Source organism: Taurulus bubalis, assembly GCF_910589615.1.
Source record: "Taurulus bubalis genome assembly, chromosome: 7".
NCBI lineage: Eukaryota > Metazoa > Chordata > Actinopteri > Perciformes > Cottidae > Taurulus > Taurulus bubalis.
Window position 1 is genome coordinate 21,598,340 of NC_136595.1, and position 22,475 is coordinate 21,620,814.

The following is a 22,475-nucleotide window of genomic DNA, read 5'->3' on the forward strand; positions in this document are numbered from 1 at the left end:
ACTTTCCATAATCAGCCAATACGAATTGTTCGTTTGTTGTTTTGATTTGACGTCACATCCGGAAGAAGAAGCAGAGCGGTATAAAAAGACGGCTCTGGTTTACGGCAGGAGGATCTTTGAATGAAATTACACAAATCGTAGTATAGTATCACGATTTAAGAACTATTGTAAAAAAATAAAAATAAAAACAGGGAGCTACGAGGAGTTGTCGGGAGGATGGTGTGAGGACGGAGCACGGAGCTGTGAGGAGAGAGGTCAGAGTAGGGAAGAGAAAGTTGTAAAGATGGATTTCCGAAGAGGGATATGTGAGGAAGGAGGGGAGAGTCGGGAGGACGAAGCTTTAAATAGGGAGCTGTGAAGAAAAACATAAGTGTTTTCTTTTTTTTATTAGACTGGTCAAATAATGTGACAAAACAAGTGACATGGAAAATCAGAATTGAAACGGACATTTGTTTGGACAGAAATTGTCAGAAGAAAATGGCATCATGGAAATGATTGCCTCAAACGGTTTTAATGAACCTTGGAGTATGGATTGGAGTATTTTGTGAAATGGGAATCATTGGTGGTGAAACATTTTAATTGAAAAAAGTTGAATTGGCTTGGAAAAAGTGTGACATGTTATATTATTCAGTTGTCTTTGAAATGCCAATACAACATTTACCAATAGAAATGTTTCAGTGCAGAGGTTTTGTTTCACTGTTGAGGACATATTTTCAATGCCAAACTTTACTTTTAATGCCAAAATTGAATGTCACTGTTCAAGCTCTACAATTGAGTACTATGGGCATCCCAGTGTTATATACTGCGTAAAAACATGTGGTTACATTCAAACAATTAAAGCGCATGAAGAGATTCATAAATTAGATAATGCAGATAATTTATACAGAGCTGGGTCCTTGATGTTAAAGGAAAATCCACTTACAGTGTAATCATTTTACTTTTTAGTGTGAAGTAATGTGACAAAACAAAGGCTGACAAGTTAGATTTAGAAATTCTTGAATTGGCACTGAAAAATATTCCCTTCTTACAGCGACATCCTCTCCCATTTTACCTTTCAACTCTCTCTTTAAAACTACTTCCTTCCTCCTCTCACCTCCCTCGTCCCTCCTTATAGCTCCCTCTTCCCTCCTTTCACCTCCCTCCTTACAGCACTCCCTTTACAGCTCCCTCCTTCCAGCTCCGTCCTTAAGGCTCCCTTTTCCCTTCTCCCTCCTTACAGCCGCCTCTTTTGTTCGCCTTCCTCACAGGTCCTTTATTTCAGCTCCCTCCTTCCTTCTCCCTCCTCACTGCCCTCTCATTACAGCTCCCTCCTCTCTCACCTCAGCTACAGGGAGAAAAAACAATTGAGCATAATAACAAAACCTTCTGTTGTCACATTAACTCAATCAAAATTAATAAAACACATCTTTGAATATGAAGACAATTGAATAACACTTACATATTTGATCTACCTCTTTGAAATAATTTCAAGTTTTTTTTAATAACCTACACTATGTTAGCATTTTATATGTCAAAATACCAGTCTTGCTTGTGATTGGTATAGGACATTCATTTTTGCTTCATTAGTTTCACTTGTCCCTCCTCAAGCTTGTAGTCCTGTCTGTTGGTTTCAGTCTGATACAAGGTGTCTACAACCTACATGCAACACTGACAACAATCTATTACAGGAAGTCAAAGGCTGCGAGTCTTGCATATCCTGTCGTATGTGTACGAAATGACCATGGAAGTGATTCCCAGGTAATAGACAAAGGCAGCGTGATCCCACCCTGTCAAATAAAGACAAGAAACATCTTGTATTGAGGGCATGAGAGACCTGAGGTTTCCGTGGGGGCACATACGGTATACGATCATGTTCATAATGCAAATCACCTCATAATACAGAGAATAGGCTACGTACTGTATGGAAAGTACAAAGGCATTTTCAATGCAATAATTTTGTAACTCTTAAAGACAAAACTAAAGAATGTGGGTTTATCTAATGAGGTGCTGCCTGTTCAATAATAACCGGCAGGAATATTGCATCCCATGGCATACTGTTGTGGCTGAGAACGCATGCTCTTCAGCTGCAAACAATTAGACCTATGCAGTCATACTATAGCTTTATTGGCCAATCACAGGCTTTGTTACCTCTAATTAGGCGCTCTACTGAAGAGCATTTTGACGTCAGGGTGGGTTCATGTTTTTCAATCACTGATCCAGGATTTTACAGTTAACCAGCTGACCTTATTGTTTAAAATGTCCAATCACAAATCAAACCATATCCACTAAAGATAAAGCTCCTTGGACTAGAATCTACTGAACTCCACACTGATCGCTGACATGAAATCTTTAAATGAATTTGTGATAATGTCCGTTGTATAGTAAACATGAATCCAACATGGATTTAAACTCGTCAACGTCTTCTCAGAGAGCCTATTTAATTCCCAAGAAGCAAGACTTCATTCAGATTTGTTTTTTATTTACGTAAACTGGAATACCATTTTCTTGCATGTTGTTGCTTCTCTTAAAAACCCATGTTGACTCTTCAATTAATATTTTATTGATTCTTGTCTCGTTTATTACCAATTTTTCCCCATCAATAAAAGTATTAAAAAGTAATTTAGCATTTACAATATATCATAATACAGCTGCCAAGCAGAAAGAAATCAGGACAGCAAACATAAAAACAAGACACAAATGGTACAAATATATGTAAACTGGGGGAAATTATTGGCTGCGGGGTATCCAAAGTGCGTGTACTGTGTATCTCATGATGCGCGGTATCCTTCACTGTTTGGGGCAGAAGAGCTGGTTGGTTCTTGCAGTGCCAAGCTGTTCTTCCTCTCTGGCCTGCTGGACGTGGATTGTATGGCGGCAGACCAATGACGACAACTCCAGCAGCTCTGAAAATGTACTAGGGAGATGAAAAACAACAATGTTTGAGTACAAGTGCAAGCTGGTCAATGTCATTTTGCACGCATAGTTGGGTTTCTAGAGCCGTCTTCGACTACATATAAATTCTCAGTCAACTAACACTCTGATATGCAAAGATTTAAAAATCGACAGATCTATAAAACTGAGTCTCTTCACAAAGAATCACAAGAAACACTTTCCTTTGTGTTTACCAGAGATGTGCTCATATGTTTCTTGGAACTAAATCATACAATCTGAAAAAGCACAACAAAATGACTAATCGACAAAAGTAATCTTATTCGACGAAGACCAAAATGGAAGCCCTACTTGTTTCAGCGATATAAATACAAAATTAATATTTCTTTAAAAGAGACTTAGTCATGAAAAGCTATGACAAAGCAGTCTTAGTGCATCAAGGGAAATCTTCTGGGAAGGAACAGGTGTGTCTGCAGTGTCCATGACCACCACTGCAATGATGTGTGATTACATGAATACAACACAAAAGTGCACACTCACAGACACACACGATTCTCCTGATGGAGATAACTGAAGAAAAAGTTGACAAATAGATCATGTATTCACAGCACCAGCAGGTTCCCTGTATATGCCCACCCTGTCAGCTGCTGACTGATGGCCTTTGATGTCGTTTTCATGTCCCGAAGGCACTCTAGAGAAGTGCTGTTGCTTTTATGATCTCCATCTGTGCACTCAATCAGCAACGTCTCGCTCTCCTTCAGGCAAGCCTCAGCTTTATCTGAAATGAGTAGATATGATTATAATAACATCGATCACAAGTTCCTGCAAAACACATACAACTCACATGCCTTCGGGGATACAGGAGCACACACAGAAATGCCTCAAACACAGAAAGTAAATGATCCATATTGTTTATTTATTTTATGAGGACCCTGAAAACTAACCTCTTACTTTGAACAACAAGTTCCTTCAGCACACTAATATCTGCCTAAATCAGAATAATACTGGCTGTTTTACATTTACTGACATTCATTTAATCATTCATGTGGCATATAAATCCAATTGATCAATTTTGCTAAATAAATATATATATTATTTTTTTTTTTTTTTTTTGTAAAAGGTGTACAAATTTTTTTAAAGAAGTTTTTGCGCACATTTTAACTTGTTTTATCGACTTTTAAACAAAGTAACAACAACAACCTAAGAATTCCTTTCTGTCCCCGTCAATGTAGAAATTCTTGACAGGCAGCTCGTGTAGCGTGGTGTCAACAGCTTTGGCGAAAGACTTGTAGTCATTTGTGAATTGCTTGGCAGTTTCCGCCACAGGAGTCAGTGCAGCGATCTGATGGAAAATTACAATATTAGTAAGATGCACTCATACTATCTTACAAACACAGTGCACACATTGTTTCTTTACATTATAACATACAATTAAAAAAAACAACAACATTTAGGCCATTTATTCACCAGCGGTTTTGACCTCATTGTCAATCAGCACAGATGTGACCCATTAAGCCTAAATGGGATACGAGTATGCAAGAGTAGCAACGCGTCTCCAGTGATAAATGTCACAGTTTTTGTGTTATGATACTCCACCATGCATTAAGATGTTGGTAATTATTTTTTAAAAAGACAGACCACATATAAAAAGAGGTAATTACAAAGGAAGCGATTTCCTCACCTGTAAATCCAGCAGCTCATTCGCTAGCCTGTCCTTCTCCGTGAGGAGGTACCGACGTTTCTTCTCCTGGACCTCATCATGCAGCGCCTCTTCTTCCTCCATCTCCTCCATGAGCCTGGCCTCTGCCTCGGCCTCAGCCTTTGCAGTATTGCTCTCCATCTACAAAGTGATAGAGCCAGATCAATCACAACATGGGACTCTGTTTATTCCCCACAGGACACAGTGGACAAGCCCCTAAAAACTATGAAGATGACATTTGATTGTACACTGCAGATGCATTAAAAACAGTTTTCAGTATTTCAGATACACTTATATGTTAAGACACCCTCACCTTAGCTGTGAGGTAGGCCAGTAGGAATGTTTGCATCTCAATGATCCTCTTATTACTCTCTGGATTTCTCTCATGCTCGACTGCATTTTCATTAATTGTTTTTTCTTAAAGAGAAAACAAACCTGTTATTTGACACTTTCATTTGTAAATAAGTTGCATAATTGTAAGCATTTAAATTACTTTACCGTTAATGACTGAAATATCAAAATTTGGTCGAAAGCAGGGTGCATCTGAGAAAGTGGACTGCAGAATACTTTTCCCAAGCAATGAAGGCTCAGTTTCTTGTGACGTCATTGCTGAAAGGAAAATAACAGGAAAATATGCAAAAGTTATCCACAGTTATTATTTTGACAAAGTTACAGACTCAGAGTTCAGGGAGAATAAGTTAGGAAGAAGACCTTTGCACTGCCGTGTTTCGTGTTAAGATTTGACCAAACTAGAATCATTCAAGTATAAACCACAGCCTTTACATCAAAATCTAAAATCTCTTTAAAGCAGTTTAAGGGATTGGAAGTTAACATCATTGCTCATAGAACACACTACCCTAACCATTTGATTGAATTCACATTATCAAAAAAGAGAAACGTACTCATCGCTCATGAGCAACTGTGCGAGAGGTACACATGCAGTCATCAACATAGGAATTACTTACATGTTGCTGGGGCCCGTGGGGCCATTGAGCGTCTTGGTGGAGTACCCACCCTCGGTTTGACACCCCCGGGTTTTGGTGAGGAAGGTCTCAACGGAACAGCGATAGACTCGTTGGTCAGTGAATTACTCTGTAAATGGTTGTTGGGGTGCAATGAGATACACATGTATAATAGAAGAAAAAAAACAGGCAGACACCTGAACTGCATTGACACGACGGAGGCAGAATTTAATTTATCATTAATTATCACTCTACCAGAGTATTGGCATGTCTATATCCTAATGGAGTGGGACTACCACAAGTGAAACACATATGTTATATGGGAGAAAAAAAAAAGTGGTATTACCTTTGATAGAGATGCCTTCTCAGCAGACTGCATGTATCGAGACTTGACAATAGTAGTTGCTAAAGATTAAAGACATCAAGGAGAAAAAAAGAAATTGCTGAAACTTAGTCAAAATTATCTTAACATATCTTATATCATTGATATGATATCAGCAACAAGTTTCTCAAAAGAAAAAAAACGAAGAAAAAAAAAACGTTGTTCAACAATACCAACATGCTGAAGAAAAGAAGCCAGTTAAAACAAGCACATTAACAACACGGTTTGTGATATTGAATATCATAACGCTTTGGAGATGACAGCACAAAGCAGTATCTAATATCGGTTTTAGAACATATTGAGTATATGGGTGGACAGAGAAGAAGATTTTGTTACAGAAACGGGTCAAGAAGTTTCAATGCACTAGAACACTTCTGCCGTGACACCTTCTCATCAATGGGATATTATAATCAACATAAACTAACAATTAGCGTTTATTACCGTACGTGAACGTGTACCAATACTTACATTTAACACTTTTCTTCCCAGTTCCGGTGGTGTTGAGTTTACTCGCATTGCTCCCACTTTTTGTGCTGAAATCAACCAAAAGAAGAGAGTCAAATTAAACAAATTGTAAGAATGAGAGGAATTACTTTGATTTAGAAAACGAGCTAAGCTAAACCGAAAGCGTTGCTAACAAGTGAGCTCACATTATCTACCGACAAGTGACTTTATTATTATTATGCAAGAACATAAAGGTTTGTACATGCATGTGCTTTTCCAGCAGACTTAATAGCTAACGCTATATGTCTGGTCCGGCAGTGTGAAAATGGGAAGTTTCTGCTTAATAAAACAACATAACGCTAGAGCGTATTACCTAAAATAGCTTAGCCTGACTGGCTCTTCTCTAACGTTACGTGCTCCTAAAATTAAAATGGCCACAAATCTGCGGATTACACGTCTCTTGATGAAAAGAAAAGGAAAACAAATCACAAAGAGGACTAACATTACCTTTTAGTGTCAGTGGATGTACTTTTTACACTAGGTAGCAGTGTTGATGTTCTTCTCGACGCCATAATGTTTTTGAAGCAAACCGCCGGTACGCCCGCTTATTGTAACCGGTAGAAACAGGAAGTGAAACGTTTCGTTCCGCTCTTCTTCTTTGTGTATTTGTGGCGGATTAAAATCACATTGAAAAGCGTATGATTACAACTGCTATACAGTGCATGTGCTACTGTATAACAGGGTGTTACAACGGCTAAAACACGACTTCTGGAGATACCACCCTCCTTGTCAAGACTCAAACAAAAAACACGGACAGAAAATACAAAATATCTTACATATCTTGCTAGAGCAAACACTTCATTCAAAATGTAATAAACTCTTCCAAAGTTATACTTTTGTAGCACAACTTTTCACAAAAACACCAAACACATAGCTATTTCCACAAGCCAACTGCACACTGATGTATGTAGCATGCTGTCTATGTGAACACAAGTGCAATAGGGAAACAAACACATTTGTTTATTCTCAATTATCATATAATCATTACCATACCATGTCAATGGATAGACTACATTAGTTAGTGTTTAAATGATTGAAACGGTATTATACTGTGTTTATTAATACTCTTGTTCCCTCCTCCTTGTCTCTCACTCTCTCTCCTTCTCTCCCCCTTCCTCTCACTGTCTCCTCGTTTGTAAATTCCAGGTATGTCTTGCATTCTGAATAGAATTGTATTCCCAAATTGCAAGAGATTTCATTTTTAAATGAATGTAAGAAGCAGTGCGAAGTGCTGATGTAAGAAGTGTGTTGCAGAGTTGCAAACAAAGTGCCAAGCAGAACACTTGTACTGCATTTTTTAAGTCATGGTTACAAACGTTCAGGTTCTGATGCTTTTATCGAAGCATTCACTTTAAGTGTGAGAGTGACCCCAAATAAAACCCTGTTATACTCATGCAGCAACCAGCTTCATTCTTGAACACCCTATACAGTGGTATTTGATGACTCATAATTTGGTGACTCATAATTATTTGCATAATATCTCTTATGGTAGACAGTGGATTGACAGTGAATGAAATGAATGAAATTCATGAATTCATGAAATGTATTTCAATGAAATACAGTGAATGAAATTCATTCTAATTTTCTAATTCACATCTGGAAGCCCTCTACGTTGCTAAAATGATTTGCATATAATACCTCAAACCTGAAGAATTTGATCCCACGGATCCCCTCACTAATTAATTGTTAATGGTCAGTCAAAAATATACAATGATTACAAGTCTTGAAGTTCTGACTACCAGTTTATGGAGACAGATGTTTCTATTCAGATAAAGTTACCATCCAAAATGATCAGATAAAGCTCAATTTTGTTTTATGGTGAGATGTTCTTTCTAACTTTGAGACGATGACCGGATCCAGAATTTTAATTTAACTCTTACATTTATGGTCATCATAACATAGGTGCAACAGTCAAAATGATATGTTGCAGAAATAATGCAACATCTGCTTTGACATTGACGGCGGGGATATCAAAAGCTACAGTTGTTCTAGTAGCCACTAGATGGGTGTAAGGGTCTACAATCCTCTCAAGTTGCAATATGCCTTCAGTCCGTGCAGACTTCATTAAAGATTACGTCTCCCTGCGATGTGTCGTCTGCTCAACAAGTTCTCTTACCTGCCGTTCCCTGGTTGTTTGTGTGCACGTGTCTTAAAGAACATAATGGGTGCTGATCCCACCTGTCTGAGCTGGCCTCGGACAACAGGAAGGACAATGTGAGGAGAGCGGGCGTGGGACTGGGTGGTAAACACTGACCTCTATCCTATGTCACATCCACAGACCCCCCCCCACACACACACACACACACCGGAGGGGAGGGGGGGGCGGGGGGGGGGAAGAGCGCTGTAGGCGTGTAAGAGGGCTCCAAAAACTGTAGGCAATTCTGCAGAGTTTAATATTTGCATGGGAATTTCACTCTGCATCATATTGTATCGCATAATAGTATTTTAGATGTGTATATTTTTTTAACAGTAGTTGAATTAGATTGTAATTTGCATGCTGGATGACATCCATGTAGTTTAATTCTGACCTTTCTGCTTTAATGAATTTTCATGATGAAGGTTGAACAATTTGGGCTTGGCACTCAAACAAATACCTCACAAATACATGCCTGTATTTGTATGTGTGTGTGTTCCAAGCATGTGTGTGTGTGTGTGTGTGTGTGTGTGTGTGTGTGTGTGTGTGTGTGTGTGTGTGTGTGTGTGTGTGTGTGTGTGTGTGTGTGTGTGTGTGTCCTATCAGTCAGTGTAAAGGCCGGGTCTTATCATTGCTCTCCTCTCTCTCTTCTCTCAGTGTAATAAAGCCTTGAGGCTGCGTGTCCGCATGCTGGCTGTCCATCTCTCACCACCAGGCAATGCCAGCACCAATAGCTTGCCTTTGAGGTGGAAAACCAGTGGCGTTGATGATGGGATGATGGAAACACATCCAGTGTGGACTCTTTTGGATTCAATCAATAAAACGTGTGATTAAATAACATTAATGTTTTAGTGGTATGGTGGTTTCCTTTTACTTCTCTCTGGAGTTAAGGACTAGATCCAGTCCCAGGCTGAGGAGCTGAAGTGCACGAGTAAGAAGTGCACGCTGAAAGACAGCACTGCAAGGACGCTGAATGAAAGTCCTTGTCTCTTCTCTGAGCCCACCTCTCTTGCCTTTCTCCCTGCTCCGAAACTCTGACGTCCAATGAAGGATTCGTCTATGTCACTGTGACCTCACTGATACTCCGCTTCGCCACTTGGACACATGTTTAGGGCGATAGAGACGCAAGATGAAACCGCTTGGGTTTTATATTCTGAATGAAGTGAAAGGAAAGTTGTTGTCCGCTCTCCGAACACATGTATGGACACATCACTACACACACACACACACACACACACACACACACACACACACAACCCACCCATGCAGCCCACACACCAGCCCTTCTTCCCTTTGCGGTAAGCTGTTACTCATCACGGCCCAGTCTGCCAGTCTGGTCCACATAGCCTTCCAAGAATGCCTCAAACACACAGTGCCTCATACAGTTAAAGCCAATCTACAGTATTTGCCGCATTCAGTTGGATATCTGAACTAACTCACACTGCTCTAATTATTATATTATTTTTGTGCTTTTGCTTGTGGATAAACCTATTGATTTTCTTCAGCATTCAAGAGTTGAATTTAAGAACTTTAGTGTTGCAGCTTTCCTGAGCAGATGGGTGTACAATGTCGACTGTTTGCTCTTGTCTTGGAAGCTAAAGAAGGACCCAGCCAGTGGCTCCCAGTATTAAGCAGTTAAGCTTCTCTCTGTTGGCTAACCACGGTACGCAGTGGAGCATTAGGACACGGTTTACTCCCTACCTTGAGAGTATCTGGGCGGCTCTGCTGCTCAGTTTTGTCCTGTTGAAATATCCAAATCCAAACACTTCGGATGTATCACACGGTGTGTCCTACTGATAGCAACAGAAGCTTGATGCAAAAATCTCACGGAAAATCAACAGATGTTTTTGAGAAGCATATTTTCTTTGTGTCTGAGTTAGATGAGCAGACCTTTCATGTCTGTTTATTCAATATGAAGCTGGAGGAGACGAGAGACGGAGATTGGCATATAGCATAAAGATTGTAATGGACATTTTCAGGTGCTGGTATGGACATTTTAATACTTTGGACAGAGCCAGCTGTTTCCCTCTGCTCTCAGTCAAAGTTGGCTGGACAAACACGTCAGTGGTGTCAATCCTCTTATCTGTTTCTTCGCTAGAAAGCGAATACATGTATTAGTTCAGACGTCACAGATAACGGGTATGTTTGGTGGACTCAAGCTGAGAGAGTGGCCTTTTTCTTCCAGCGCGACCCGCAGTTGCAATGGCGAGCAGCGTGGTCTCAAAGCAACGTCGCAAGCTCCATCAAATGACCCAAGGCCTGGTTTTCCACCTCATGCACGTGTCGCTCACCTCCTAATTGTTTAATTACGGTGCTTGTCTTCCCACGATGTGACCTCAGCTTGGTGTTCACTCTTGTGGATGAACCCTGCAGCATCCCTGAGCTGCGGTGCCGGAGGCTTGGGGATTTCCTACATGCATGTCTTGGGGGCGGCAATGTGTTTATTCAGGCAGAAACATTAAGGACATGCAGTGTATCTTCAATCACATCATTGCAGGTTAAGGGTCATGATCATTGAGAAATTTGCAATTGCAGGAGTAATTGTATTTTGTATCCCAAATGGAGCCTGCATGCTCCTCTGAATGTAACATACCGTTAAACTGAGGCAAATAATGACTCTTTATGTGGCTCCATGATTTGTTTAGAGACCAACAGAGGACTCGTTAGTTCATGAGAAGACAGTGTGTCTATGAGTATGTGTGTGAAGCATCCATGTGAACTTTTGAGAATGAGAGATGAGCACCATACAGCAAGCATGGCTGGTTGTGTGTGTGTGCGTGTGCGTGTGTGTGTGTGTGTGTGTGTGTGTGTATGTGTGTGAACCATGTGCGGTTCTTAAGCAGGGCAGTGTAGCGTGCAGTGCAGGAGTGAGCAGACCCAGCACAGACCCAGTACCCTGGTAATCCCTGCGTTTTCAGGAGCCCTGGCCCGTACTTGATGAGCTTGAGCAAGAAAAAGGTTGCGCTCTCTCGTGTGTTCCCCCTCTCTCTCTCTCTCTCTCTCTCTCTCTCTCTCTCTCTCTCTCTCTCTCTGTCTCTCTCTGTCTCTCTCTGTGACTCTGTCTCCCTCTCGTTCTCTCTGTCTCTCACTCTTTTATTCCCCCTCTTTTTCTCATGCCCCCCCTACCCATCCCCTGGAGCCACTTTGCGAATGAATGGATAGCAAGTGTTTACTCAGCAACTCTGCCTGTCCCTCTATATTTCTCAGGATTTCATCAACAGAAGTACGGCCGACCCCTGTAAGTCGGCTACTCGACTAATTGGTCGTTTTAGTCGACTATTTTTTGATACCGACTTTTTCATGCTGAATTACTTATATCTAATAAACTAATTAGGATATCTCTGGTCAACCAAAGGGATTTTTGTGTGATTCTTTGTGGGGAAACTCCGTTGCACAGATCTGTTGATGAAATCAACTGTTAGTCGACTAAGAATTTATTTGGTGGAGGAGAGCCTTAACAGAGAGGAAGAGAACCTGCAGACCGACTACCATCAGAGACTTTAGGTGTAACGGGCTGAAAACTGGGGAATATGTTTCGGGGACGCATTGCAGAGCCGGAACATTGTGACTATACACCCCTGCATTTATGGAAACTCACATTTGGTGATGAGTTTCTGCCACAAACACAACAGTTGTTTGGTTTTATTTGAATGCTTTCAAGGACACACACATCCAACCACTGTGGGATGTCTTGCTGTGTTTAAATCTCTTATAGAAATAAAAAGGAAAAGATGTGTTAATTCAAGGTAGGAAGAGGAAATCTGCCCAGGTTCTTTAAAACACGTTTATAACTTACTAATAACAAAGTTTGTAGTTTGAGATTGAAAAAAAAACTAGACATGAAATATATGAAGGATTTATGCCAAAAAAAAAAACGTGCCAAAAAGTGAAGCATGATATAAAACTTAAATTAAAATGTTTTTGTATTGCCTTAAATATGAAAATGTACATTCTGTGGTCAAGTGAAGTGTGAGTCAGGCTATAATTAGCCAACACTGCCTCCAAGGCAAATTATACCTAATTATGTGAAGCTATGCATTACAATGAGATGGAACCACAATATCCAAAGCTACAATTTTGTATCATCAATATGAACATGATTCAGCAGGGCCTCAGCTCCTGTGTCACTCAACTTTAGGTAACCTCCACCTTCTCACGCCGTTTATCCACCATTACAAAAAGGAAAAAAGTATATGCATATGGTTCTCTCTTAGCTGTTTCATACGAGGATACCCAGCTGAGCTCAGAGTTTAGCAGTGAAATGGCAGTAAAATGTCATTTTTAGTCCTCTTTCCGTTTAATGCGTAGACCCTAATGTAGTTGCCAATGTTGCAGGTCAGCAGCATCATCGTGTTATTGTGTGAGGGCGACGATATCATTACATGTTGTATCGTAATGTATCGTAATGTAGTGTAGCTGAAGCAAGGTGTTCAAAACTAAAACGTGCATGTTGGCCCATGGATGCACAGCGTCTGTGACAAGGGTGTGCAGGGAGCGCAGAGGTGCAGCGAGGTATGGGGAGGCTCCGGTGGGGTAGTGGGGTGGGTTTAGGAGGAGAGGGGATTAGCAAGAGGCCGCAGGCCCCGAGGCAAAGGGCCCGTTTCCTGGCCTGAGCCCCTGTTTGTCCTGCCTGACCTGGCAGCTCTGGGGGCAGATCCTGCTTGGATACAGCCCGCTCCCACGCCTGTCTGAAGCTGTTAGCCACTGGCTGTGAGTAGCTAGCTGGGCTTAGTGTTGTCTGAGCTGCGGCCGGGTCGGGAGGGGTCCTATCATCTGTGGGGGTGGGGGGTTTCCAGCAACTTTGTGCTGGCGGTGTGGGCGGCTATGATTAATGACTTTGGTTGGATTATTGCCACCATATTTGTTCATATCAGGCCTGTTGGAGGGACAGTTGACCGTGAACGTCACCTCTCTTTGTCTCGTCTTTTGTTCTCTCGATCCGTTCCCAATGCATCGGTGCAAATGGATGACAAATTAAAGAAGCTTAAAGCTTGTTAGTAAGGTGACTGACATAATATATTGCTATAGTGCTTCTGTGCACTTTGGCGTGTGTTCGACATACATTATTTCAAAAAAGATATTCCCTCATTTGTGGTTTTCGTTGATGATGATGGTGGAAAACACGGCCTCGCCATCTGGTTCCAGAATCTCCTGAAGGTATTTGATTAAATTGACATCCGGTGATTGTGAAGACCATCGCTTATAATTCACATCATTACTCCTTACACTTTCATTCAGGTATACCTTTAATTTATTACCTATCTGCCCATCCTCAAGTTAGTAAAAGTACATGAAGCATGATGCCACTATCAGTCTGCCCTGCTGGGCTCATCACTGACATCGTATCACTCACAACAGTCCACAGCAGACCACCTCCCTGTGTATCTTACCTTTTGTAATTAACTTCAATCCTCTATTTGCCTAAATCCTCAACTAAAAGCACCACCACATGATTGTGTTTGCAGGGTGTTGTCTCCATACCACTTGTGTGCAGAACTGTGTTTTTACTTAAAAGATCCGTAAGATAACACCTCTTCTCTCCGGCCAGGGGGGACTGTTTGATTATCGCTCTCCAAAAATGAGAATGAAATGAGGGGGATATTTACTTTTCCTCCCCAAAAGCTTTGATAGCTCAATTGCTTGTTTTCAGTGGCTTGTTATTATTTTTCAATTGGTGGATTGGCTGTTGGGCTTGGAGGAGCACGGAGCAGCTCTGCGAGTGTTGTTTCTGCCCTGGATATACACAGAGCTGTCAGTGAAAGCAGGGAGAGAGCAGAGATAGAAGGGGGTCATCGGTAAATCTCTGTCAGGGCCTCCGTCGTTAAAGGAAAGGATCTGATATTGCTCTGTTGCCGTTTGATGCACTGGCTATGGGCTCCCCAACACTCTTTCCTGGGCTATGTGTCATCCCCTGGACAGCTGACAAAAGGCTTCTTCCAAATTAAACAAAATCATAAACTGTCATTTGCTGTCCTGGCTCCTCAGTGGTGGAATGAGCTCCCCATTGACATCAGGACAGCAGAACGTCTCTACGTCTTCCGTCACAAAGTAAAAACACATCTTTTTCGACTCTACCTTGAATAAGGAAGGTAGCGCTGTAGTAGCACTTTAGTAGCACTTAAATGGCACTTACTGATAGCACTTTGTGGTTTAACTTTATTGAAGAAATTGTACTTTCGTGATTCTTGTTCTTCTGAGTTTGTACTCATGGTTGAATGCACTTATTGTAAGTCGCTTTGAAAAAAAGCGTCAGCTAAATGTAATGTAATAAACTCTTTTTGAAACTGCCATCTGCGTAGAAAGAAGAAGAAAGAAGAAAGAATATATAGGACAAAATGACCATAACTTAGAGAAATACTCCATAACTGTGACTTCATGTGATTCTGTCAGAATACTGTCAGGTGGGGGTGTAATAAAATGTTGTTTGGGGTTTTGTCCTCCTGCCCCCTTCGTCACAGGCGAGCCAGTGTCGTCATTCCTGCCTCGCTTTATAAAACTGTCAACGCCTCCCTCTCACCTGGACTGACACTCAGCACCCAAACAGAGCAGGACGGGGTGGCTATTTCTGTCCAGAGCAGGGGACGACCAGTCCAGCTATAACTTCTTTCCTTCTTTCTTTGACGGCTATTTCCCCCCTCCTCCTCCTCCTCCCCCCACTCCCCCCGCCAGCTGATTATATTTCGACCAAAAAAAACCCAAGATCATCACATTGTTTCTTTTATGAATCTGGCAAATTACTCATACTTCTCTGGCATGTGCAACATGACCGCCGAGACGCAGCACTCGCCCGCCGAGGCGAGTGCTGTCGTCATGTCTCCCAGCGGGAGCCTGGACTCTCCTCCGCCGCCGCCGCTGACGCTGCAGGCCCGGACCAACAAGGACAACAACAACGTCCTGATCAAGTCGGAGCCCCGGGCGAGCAGTCCGAGCACCGCGGAGGACGGAGGAGCCGCTCTGGGACAGACCGACGAGCACCTGCCCAGCGGGAGCCGCCGGAGGAAGAGGCCCGTGCAGCGGGGGAAGCCTCCCTACAGCTACATCGCGCTCATCGCCATGGCCATCGCCAACTCCCCCGAGAGGAAGCTCACCCTGGGGGGCATTTATAAGTTCATCATGGAGCGCTTTCCTTTCTACAGGGAGAACTCCAAGAAGTGGCAGAACTCCATCCGGCACAACCTCACCCTCAACGACTGCTTCGTGAAGATCCCCCGGGAGCCCGGTCGGCCGGGGAAAGGCAACTACTGGACCTTAGACCCCGCCGCCGAGGACATGTTCGACAACGGGAGCTTCCTGAGGAGGAGGAAGAGGTTCAAGCGCACAGATGTGAGCACCTACCCGGGCTACATGCAGAGCTCCAGCGCGTTCACCCCGACCCCGATGGGCAGGCCCTCGTACCCGAACACCCTGTACGCCGGGATAGGCTCTGGGTACGGCTCTCAGCTGGCCGCCACGTCCCCGCACCCCACCATGCTGCATCACTACCAGACGTCCGCCGGGGTCGGCCAAGGGCAGCCGCGCAGCATGTTCAGCATCGACAACATCATCAGTCAGCAGAGCGGCCCGGGCGGGGACCTCAACTCCCAGGCGCTGGGGCTGGGTTTGGGCCTCCACGGGGGAGGTGACCTGGGCGCCATGGCCTCCAGCTGCTCGGTCACCGGCAACGACTCGTCTGCGTGCTTCCAGACCCAGACGATCAACCCGTCGGCGAACATGCTGAGCAGGAACAGCGGGAACCTCCCATCCAACCTGGCCGCCGGGTACCCGTACTCCTCCTCGGGCTCTCCTCCGCACCTGCCCGCCATGACCCAGTCCGGGTTCTCTCCAGGGAGCTCTCAGGTGTACTGCTCCGGGAACCGGCTGTCCCTGCCGGCCCTGCGCCCGGGATCCTGCGCCGAGCACACGGAGCAGCTGCTGGGCCTCTCCGGGCCCATGAACTCCTACAACAACACCTACATGAGACAGGCCAACTTTGCGTCAGGATTAGAGCGCTATATGTGAGACATTATTAGCACCAACAAATAAATACATTCTTAATAATTATTGGCAACTGAATAGTCATATTACAGGAGTATAGGCCCTCATTGAGCACATGAGAGGTGCAACACAGTACTATCAGCATTACATAACGGCATTTCAAAATGCCTACTATTCATTAAACGACAGATTTAAGTTTCTAAATGAAATGTATTTGTTTTGCCTGGATAAGAAAAGACATGACACGTATATCTTGTGACACAACATGACCGAGCCTCATGATAAAACATTCCTATTTAAAAGCCATTTCGATAGTTTGACACATTCCATGACTGTATGAGTTGTATGTATTTTACTGTGCCATGTTTCGTTCATATATATATATATATATATATATATATATATATATATATATATATATATATATATATATATATATATATATATATATATATATATATATATATATATATATATATTCATATTGCCTGCGTTTCACAGTTAGTTTTAACATACGTTTGTTGCATGTCGTTCAATTCAAGTCAGCTGTTTTCCATGTAAATAGTTTGTTGAAGTATAAAAACTTTATTAAAAGAAAAGAGTGTTATCGTTGCTGACGACAGGTCGCCTTGAATAAATTCATTTTTTTTACAGTAAAATAAACGTGGTCTTTATTCTCACTAATTCAAATATTTGTCTGTGTAAACTTTTAAAATTGTTATCTCATTTGGTTTTAGCACTTTAGTCCAGCAGGTTACAACAATATCAATCACTGACACAAATGCATTAAAAAAAAATCCAGTATATATACAGTATATATACTGTGTGTGTGTATATATATATATATATATATATATATATATATATATATATATATATATATATATATATATATATATATATATATATAAAACACACATAATAAAATCTGCTCAATCTTTAAAACTAAATAATTTATAATCAATCATGCTTCAAATTATAAGACTGGGGCATTATACTGAATGACAAGACAAAATGTGTTTTAATAACAAATATAGTAACATGTGTAGACTGTATAGGGACAAATACATTTTGACACGATTATGATGTAAAAATAAATAACAGATTAGTCATCATCACAACACATGAATTCAGATGTAGAAAGTAATTGAAATATCAATCACAGGAAATCAAGAAACACTATTAATCAAACTTGTTGACTGAATTAGTCAAACTGTACTAATGAAGCACAAATGTTCCCATCTGTTTGCATTCAGGCCATATTGTCCAAACCGATAAATATTACAGCAACAACAATGACTAACTAAAGTTGTGTGACTGTGTATCCACTTTCATAGTTTGGACTGGAGTTTGTTCATTTTCACAGTTCTATATATAAAAACAATATGTATCACAATTTAACTTGTTTTTCTCATAATGCATTTCTTCAGTCTTAATTCCACCTAACGTTTTTACTCAGACTGTGTTAATGAATTCCACTCGTCTCTTACCCATTTTCTGGATTATCTTATTCAAAAAAGCTATATTGTTACTCGTGAAAGGGTTTTTTGTTCCCAAAAATATTTTGTAATTCAAGCGTGTGGATGCCCACAAGATACAGCCTTTTAGTGCTCATTCACTATTAAAAAAATAACAGATCTACTCATTGTTCACTGGTTATCTTCAACAATTAGTTGAGATTCAGACATTAAGTAGCATTTGAATTTGCCTTATCTGTTGATAAATGACGATATCAACTACAAGTATCAGTCAATATATATTGGTTTATCAATAACCAAAATTGTAAACAAATTATCAGAATTTGAGAAAATTGCTTCCAAAGTCTACATTTGGTGTTGGTGACAGAAATAAAAGAGTGTACAGATCTTCGCTCAACTGGGACAATTGTCATCTTTGTTATTCAGTGATGGTGCACATGTGGTCACATTCTGGGGTTCCTAAATTGTAAAGTTGTTAAAAGCTCAGAGTTGCTTATCAATAACATGGCGGTATTCATTTGTCTGTGTGTTACATCCTTTGAACCACTCAGACTCTCAAACTATTGAAGCACAAAGGGGCAGCTGTGGCCACCTGGTGGATCAAAGTGATCAAGCACCTATGAAGCAGGTAGAACATGTGAGTGAAAACTAGACTGCATTGTTTGGTTTAAAGACGAGGAGGACAGCATCTTATTAATGAAAAACAACCTAACAGAAAGCCTGAGTGTCTTTGATAATCTACAGCCACGTAGTTCATGAACTGAGACGTTTACTGCTATTTTAAAGCAGTTTGTGTGTGGGGTCAAATTAAAAGAGAAGGCCCTCATTACTTATGAGTGAAACAACTAGTTTGTTCAGTCAAAATGAACTAACAGTTGGAACTGAAGGAGAATCAAATCAGTTCAGACTTTCCACCACTAGATGGAAGCAAAGGCAAGATGTGGGATTGTTTTCACTCATTCACAAGGATATATTTTGGGGTTGTGGTTTTAATTAACTACAGTAATTCTGGTCAACAGTCAACAGTGAAAACCACTAAGAGAACAAATCATAATTGTGTATATTGCTAAATTGTGTTGATACGTGATGTACAGCTGCTTCTGGGATTAATAAAGTGAGGTCATCCATCCTTAAAAGGGTTTTATGGACATATTGACATATTGTCGTACATGTTTGGTGTTCTGCATCTTGCTGAACATTTTCTTGTCCAAAGATTTTCTTGTCCAAAGAAGTGCATACTAATTAAACATGCATATTGAACATGCGTATTGAGGGAGTTAAACAAAATGTAGACGTCTAAAACTGATAAAACGTTGGCTCTGTGTCAGATTTTTGTTTCTCGTGCTGAATATAATCTTCTTATAATTAAATGACAATAAGTCACCTGTTTATGAACCTAACCTGGACAAAAACAATGAAATAATTGTGAGGGGCTAGCTTCACCACTGGGACATTACATTTAAAATGTCCTAACAGCTAAAGAAGATGTTTATGCTATAAAGCTCACTGTGTTTGAAATGTCTCTGATCTGAAAAAAACAACTAAATGTAATTGCGTTTCTTCCTGCAGCTCAAAGCCTCAGGTGCTCCTGTGGCTTCTTGGCTTCACATGAGAGTTTGTTAGCATCGTGCTTCAGTTGCCACTTGTTGCCTTCAGAGGATTTTATTATTATAATTTTGTTTTACAAGCATTTGACAGCTTTAGTTAGCGTGATAGTGATAGTGTCTTGATATAAATTGAAGTATCAAACAATTAAGTCATCAATTAGTTGATTAACATCAAATTAATTGATTGTCTGTTTTGATCATTGTTTCGGTCAATTCGAATGACTTGAGCAATTATCCATTAACTTGAAGCTCGTCATCAATATACCATATTTTGGAGAGTTTGTTTCATTCAACCTTTTAGTGTTGTCAAATCTTTCATAATGCTGAGTTCACAATCGGTCTGAGAAGCAAATGCAAATTACTTTAAATATTGTAATTGACATACACAATTAACAATTGATATCAGATCAATACTCAGATGTTCTTTTAAAAAAGCAATATTTTCATATTGATATGAGGCTACTGCATTTCATTCAGAAATGTTGCTTATTTTAACCTTTTTTTTGTTTGACTCTTTTATGTGACACTTTTTATGTTGCCTGTGTATCCTGGTACAAATACAAATACAAAGTAATTTTAATAACTAATTTGCCTCCATCTCAAAACCTCAAAACTCTTTTCAGTTGCATTATGCCCCATATTTATAGGACACACCACAGTGTTTACTGTATACAGCCATGTTGAGATGACAGTATCACGTTTGGACAGCAGGGGGCGCCTCAACACCACGAACGGCGACGATGAGAAACTAAAGCCGGACAATTCACAGAAACTCCATTGAACCTTTGGAAACTTGAAGGACCTGTAATATTATACAGCGCACGTTTTGCAGGCTGTTCAATTTAACTGATTCAATAAACGTCTAAAAAAATACATTTTCAACCAAATGCCATAACACAAATAAATATGTGCAGATAAGCTGTGGAAGCTTAATATTGTTTTTAGAAGGAACAATAAAAAGAGCTGTACATTAAAATAGCCCTGTAATGTTGTACAGCACAAAATACAAGTATGTATTTTAGTCTATTTATTGTCAAAGCCAATATTGGTTACACATCTTCAAATGCATTCCAACACAGAATCAATCAACAAGCATGGGCACAGAGAATGGAAGACAAATAAATATAAAAATACAATGTGGATATTGTATTGGCTCCAATTAGGCCTTTGAATTGAAATAAAATGAAAATAAAGATTGAAATACCAATGATATTCTACAATACATGGCTGCTTGTGGCGTGGGGAAAGTAAGGTGTCATGTGTGTGGAGCAGCTGTCCGCAGGTCTCAGGGCGCTATTCAGGTTTTAAAGGACAGAAGCTGCGTGCTGCCTTCCAGTGGGACGGTAACCTCCCTAAGAGTAATAACAAGCAAACAAACACATCAGATTGTAGTTGAGATTAGAAGAAACTCTGCTCTAAGTATGACTTTTAGATGAATGTGGACATTAACGTGTTTATGTGGCATAATGAGCTGGAATGTCGTCATCTCTGCCGCCTGCCTTCCTCCTGCATGGCGGAGACGAATCGGAGCAGGTTGCAGCTCCATGGCCGGTGCTTGTGACTCATGCAGACAATGCAGAGGGATGGTGTTGTGGTGTTGTGACTTTTCTGACGAGGAAAACACAAAACCCCCGTGGGAAGTTATCGGGGAATCAGGAGACTGGCCAAAACCTCTGAGGGGGATTTTAATTTCTATACGGTCAGACATCAGCCAATTTATTAGAGGGACGGAATCAAATTGATTTAACACTTTAAACAAAAATGTATGCAACGGGTCAACATGACTTAAGTCTGAACAAAAACTAATGTTACTTAAATGTCAAATTAAAATAGTGATAATAGGCCTATTTAACGACTATTAGTATAAACTAAAAATGACAGGGCACAAATTGTATGCATTTTATTTATTAATTAAACAAATATAACCTTGGGTTTGAAAAGGAGTGAAGCGTTCATAATAATAATAGCAATTAAAAATATATAATAAATAAATGTATTATTATTATTAATATAACTATTAATAATTTTCAGGACTTATCGTTCAATCTAATTATCTTTTTCTTTGAAGGCCATTCTGAGCTTTAAGTGCATATATTTTTCTGACATTTTTATAACTTTCTTTTAATTACATTAAAAACAAATGAGACGTTTGATGTGACTCTAAATATACATTTAGATTATTGCCTAAATATTGATATGCATTTTGCTAATATTTGTAGGCTATATATTAATATACCATCATCGCAGATCACCTTTTACTTCTCTCACTCTGCAAAACAAATTAATTGAGTGACGCAAACTAATGTTCAGAAACAGATCACGTTTTAATGATTTTATTTTTGGATGATCAGTGAAACTATTTGGTTTTTAAAGCATTTGTATTAATACTTCAATATTGTTCTTAATAAATTGTCAATATGTTGATAAAGAAAAGAATACGGGAGATCTCCAATAAGTAAATGAACAATGTAAATGATCAACATGAGATCATGCACAGGAACAAGTGAGGAAGCCTAAAGACTGGCAACATGTTTTCGTTATTTAGTTGTCGTTTTTTTCATCGAAATGTGGTGTAATGATTCAAGAGCACATCCAAATATTACGTTTTTGCAGGGCAATTTCGTCCAGTTCCTGGTAACAGTGACTCAAAGACCACGTGACCAGCACGGTCCTATAAATACCTTTTGGGAGCTGCAGAAGATAGTGTGATAGTCTGGCTGGATACCTCCCCGACCCCGTGCGTAAAAGATATTTTGGAAAAGATACTTGGAAGATCCAGAAGTAGACTTCTAAACGAGCTACAACACAAACTGATCACAAGACAGGAAACAATCCCATCTCCGGAAATCACAAATCCAGATCGATGA

At 40.4% G+C, this 22,475-nt stretch overlaps 2 protein-coding genes across 2 annotated transcripts; one reads left to right on the forward strand and one right to left on the reverse strand.

Annotated features, from left to right (window-relative positions):
* Window positions 1–2,731: 2,731 nt before the first annotated feature.
* haus8 (HAUS augmin like complex subunit 8) lies at window positions 2,732–13,503 on the reverse strand (the record flags this gene model as incomplete). Its single annotated transcript, XM_079220789.1, has 10 exons — window positions 2,732–2,893; window positions 3,505–3,646; window positions 4,069–4,210; window positions 4,550–4,708; window positions 4,881–4,984; window positions 5,066–5,176; window positions 5,533–5,659; window positions 5,876–5,934; window positions 13,185–13,322; window positions 13,458–13,503. The coding sequence occupies 10 exons, from the start codon at window positions 13,501–13,503 to the stop codon at window positions 2,767–2,769; spliced, it is 1,155 nt and encodes a 384-aa protein (XP_079076915.1). The 3' UTR covers window positions 2,732–2,766.
* A 1,766-nt stretch (window positions 13,504–15,269) lies between these two features.
* On the forward strand, window positions 15,270–16,547 carry foxe3 (forkhead box E3; the record flags this gene model as incomplete). Its single annotated transcript, XM_079221164.1, has 1 exon — window positions 15,270–16,547. The coding sequence occupies one exon, from the start codon at window positions 15,270–15,272 to the stop codon at window positions 16,545–16,547; it is 1,278 nt and encodes a 425-aa protein (XP_079077290.1).
* Between the last annotated feature and the right edge of the window lie 5,928 nt (window positions 16,548–22,475).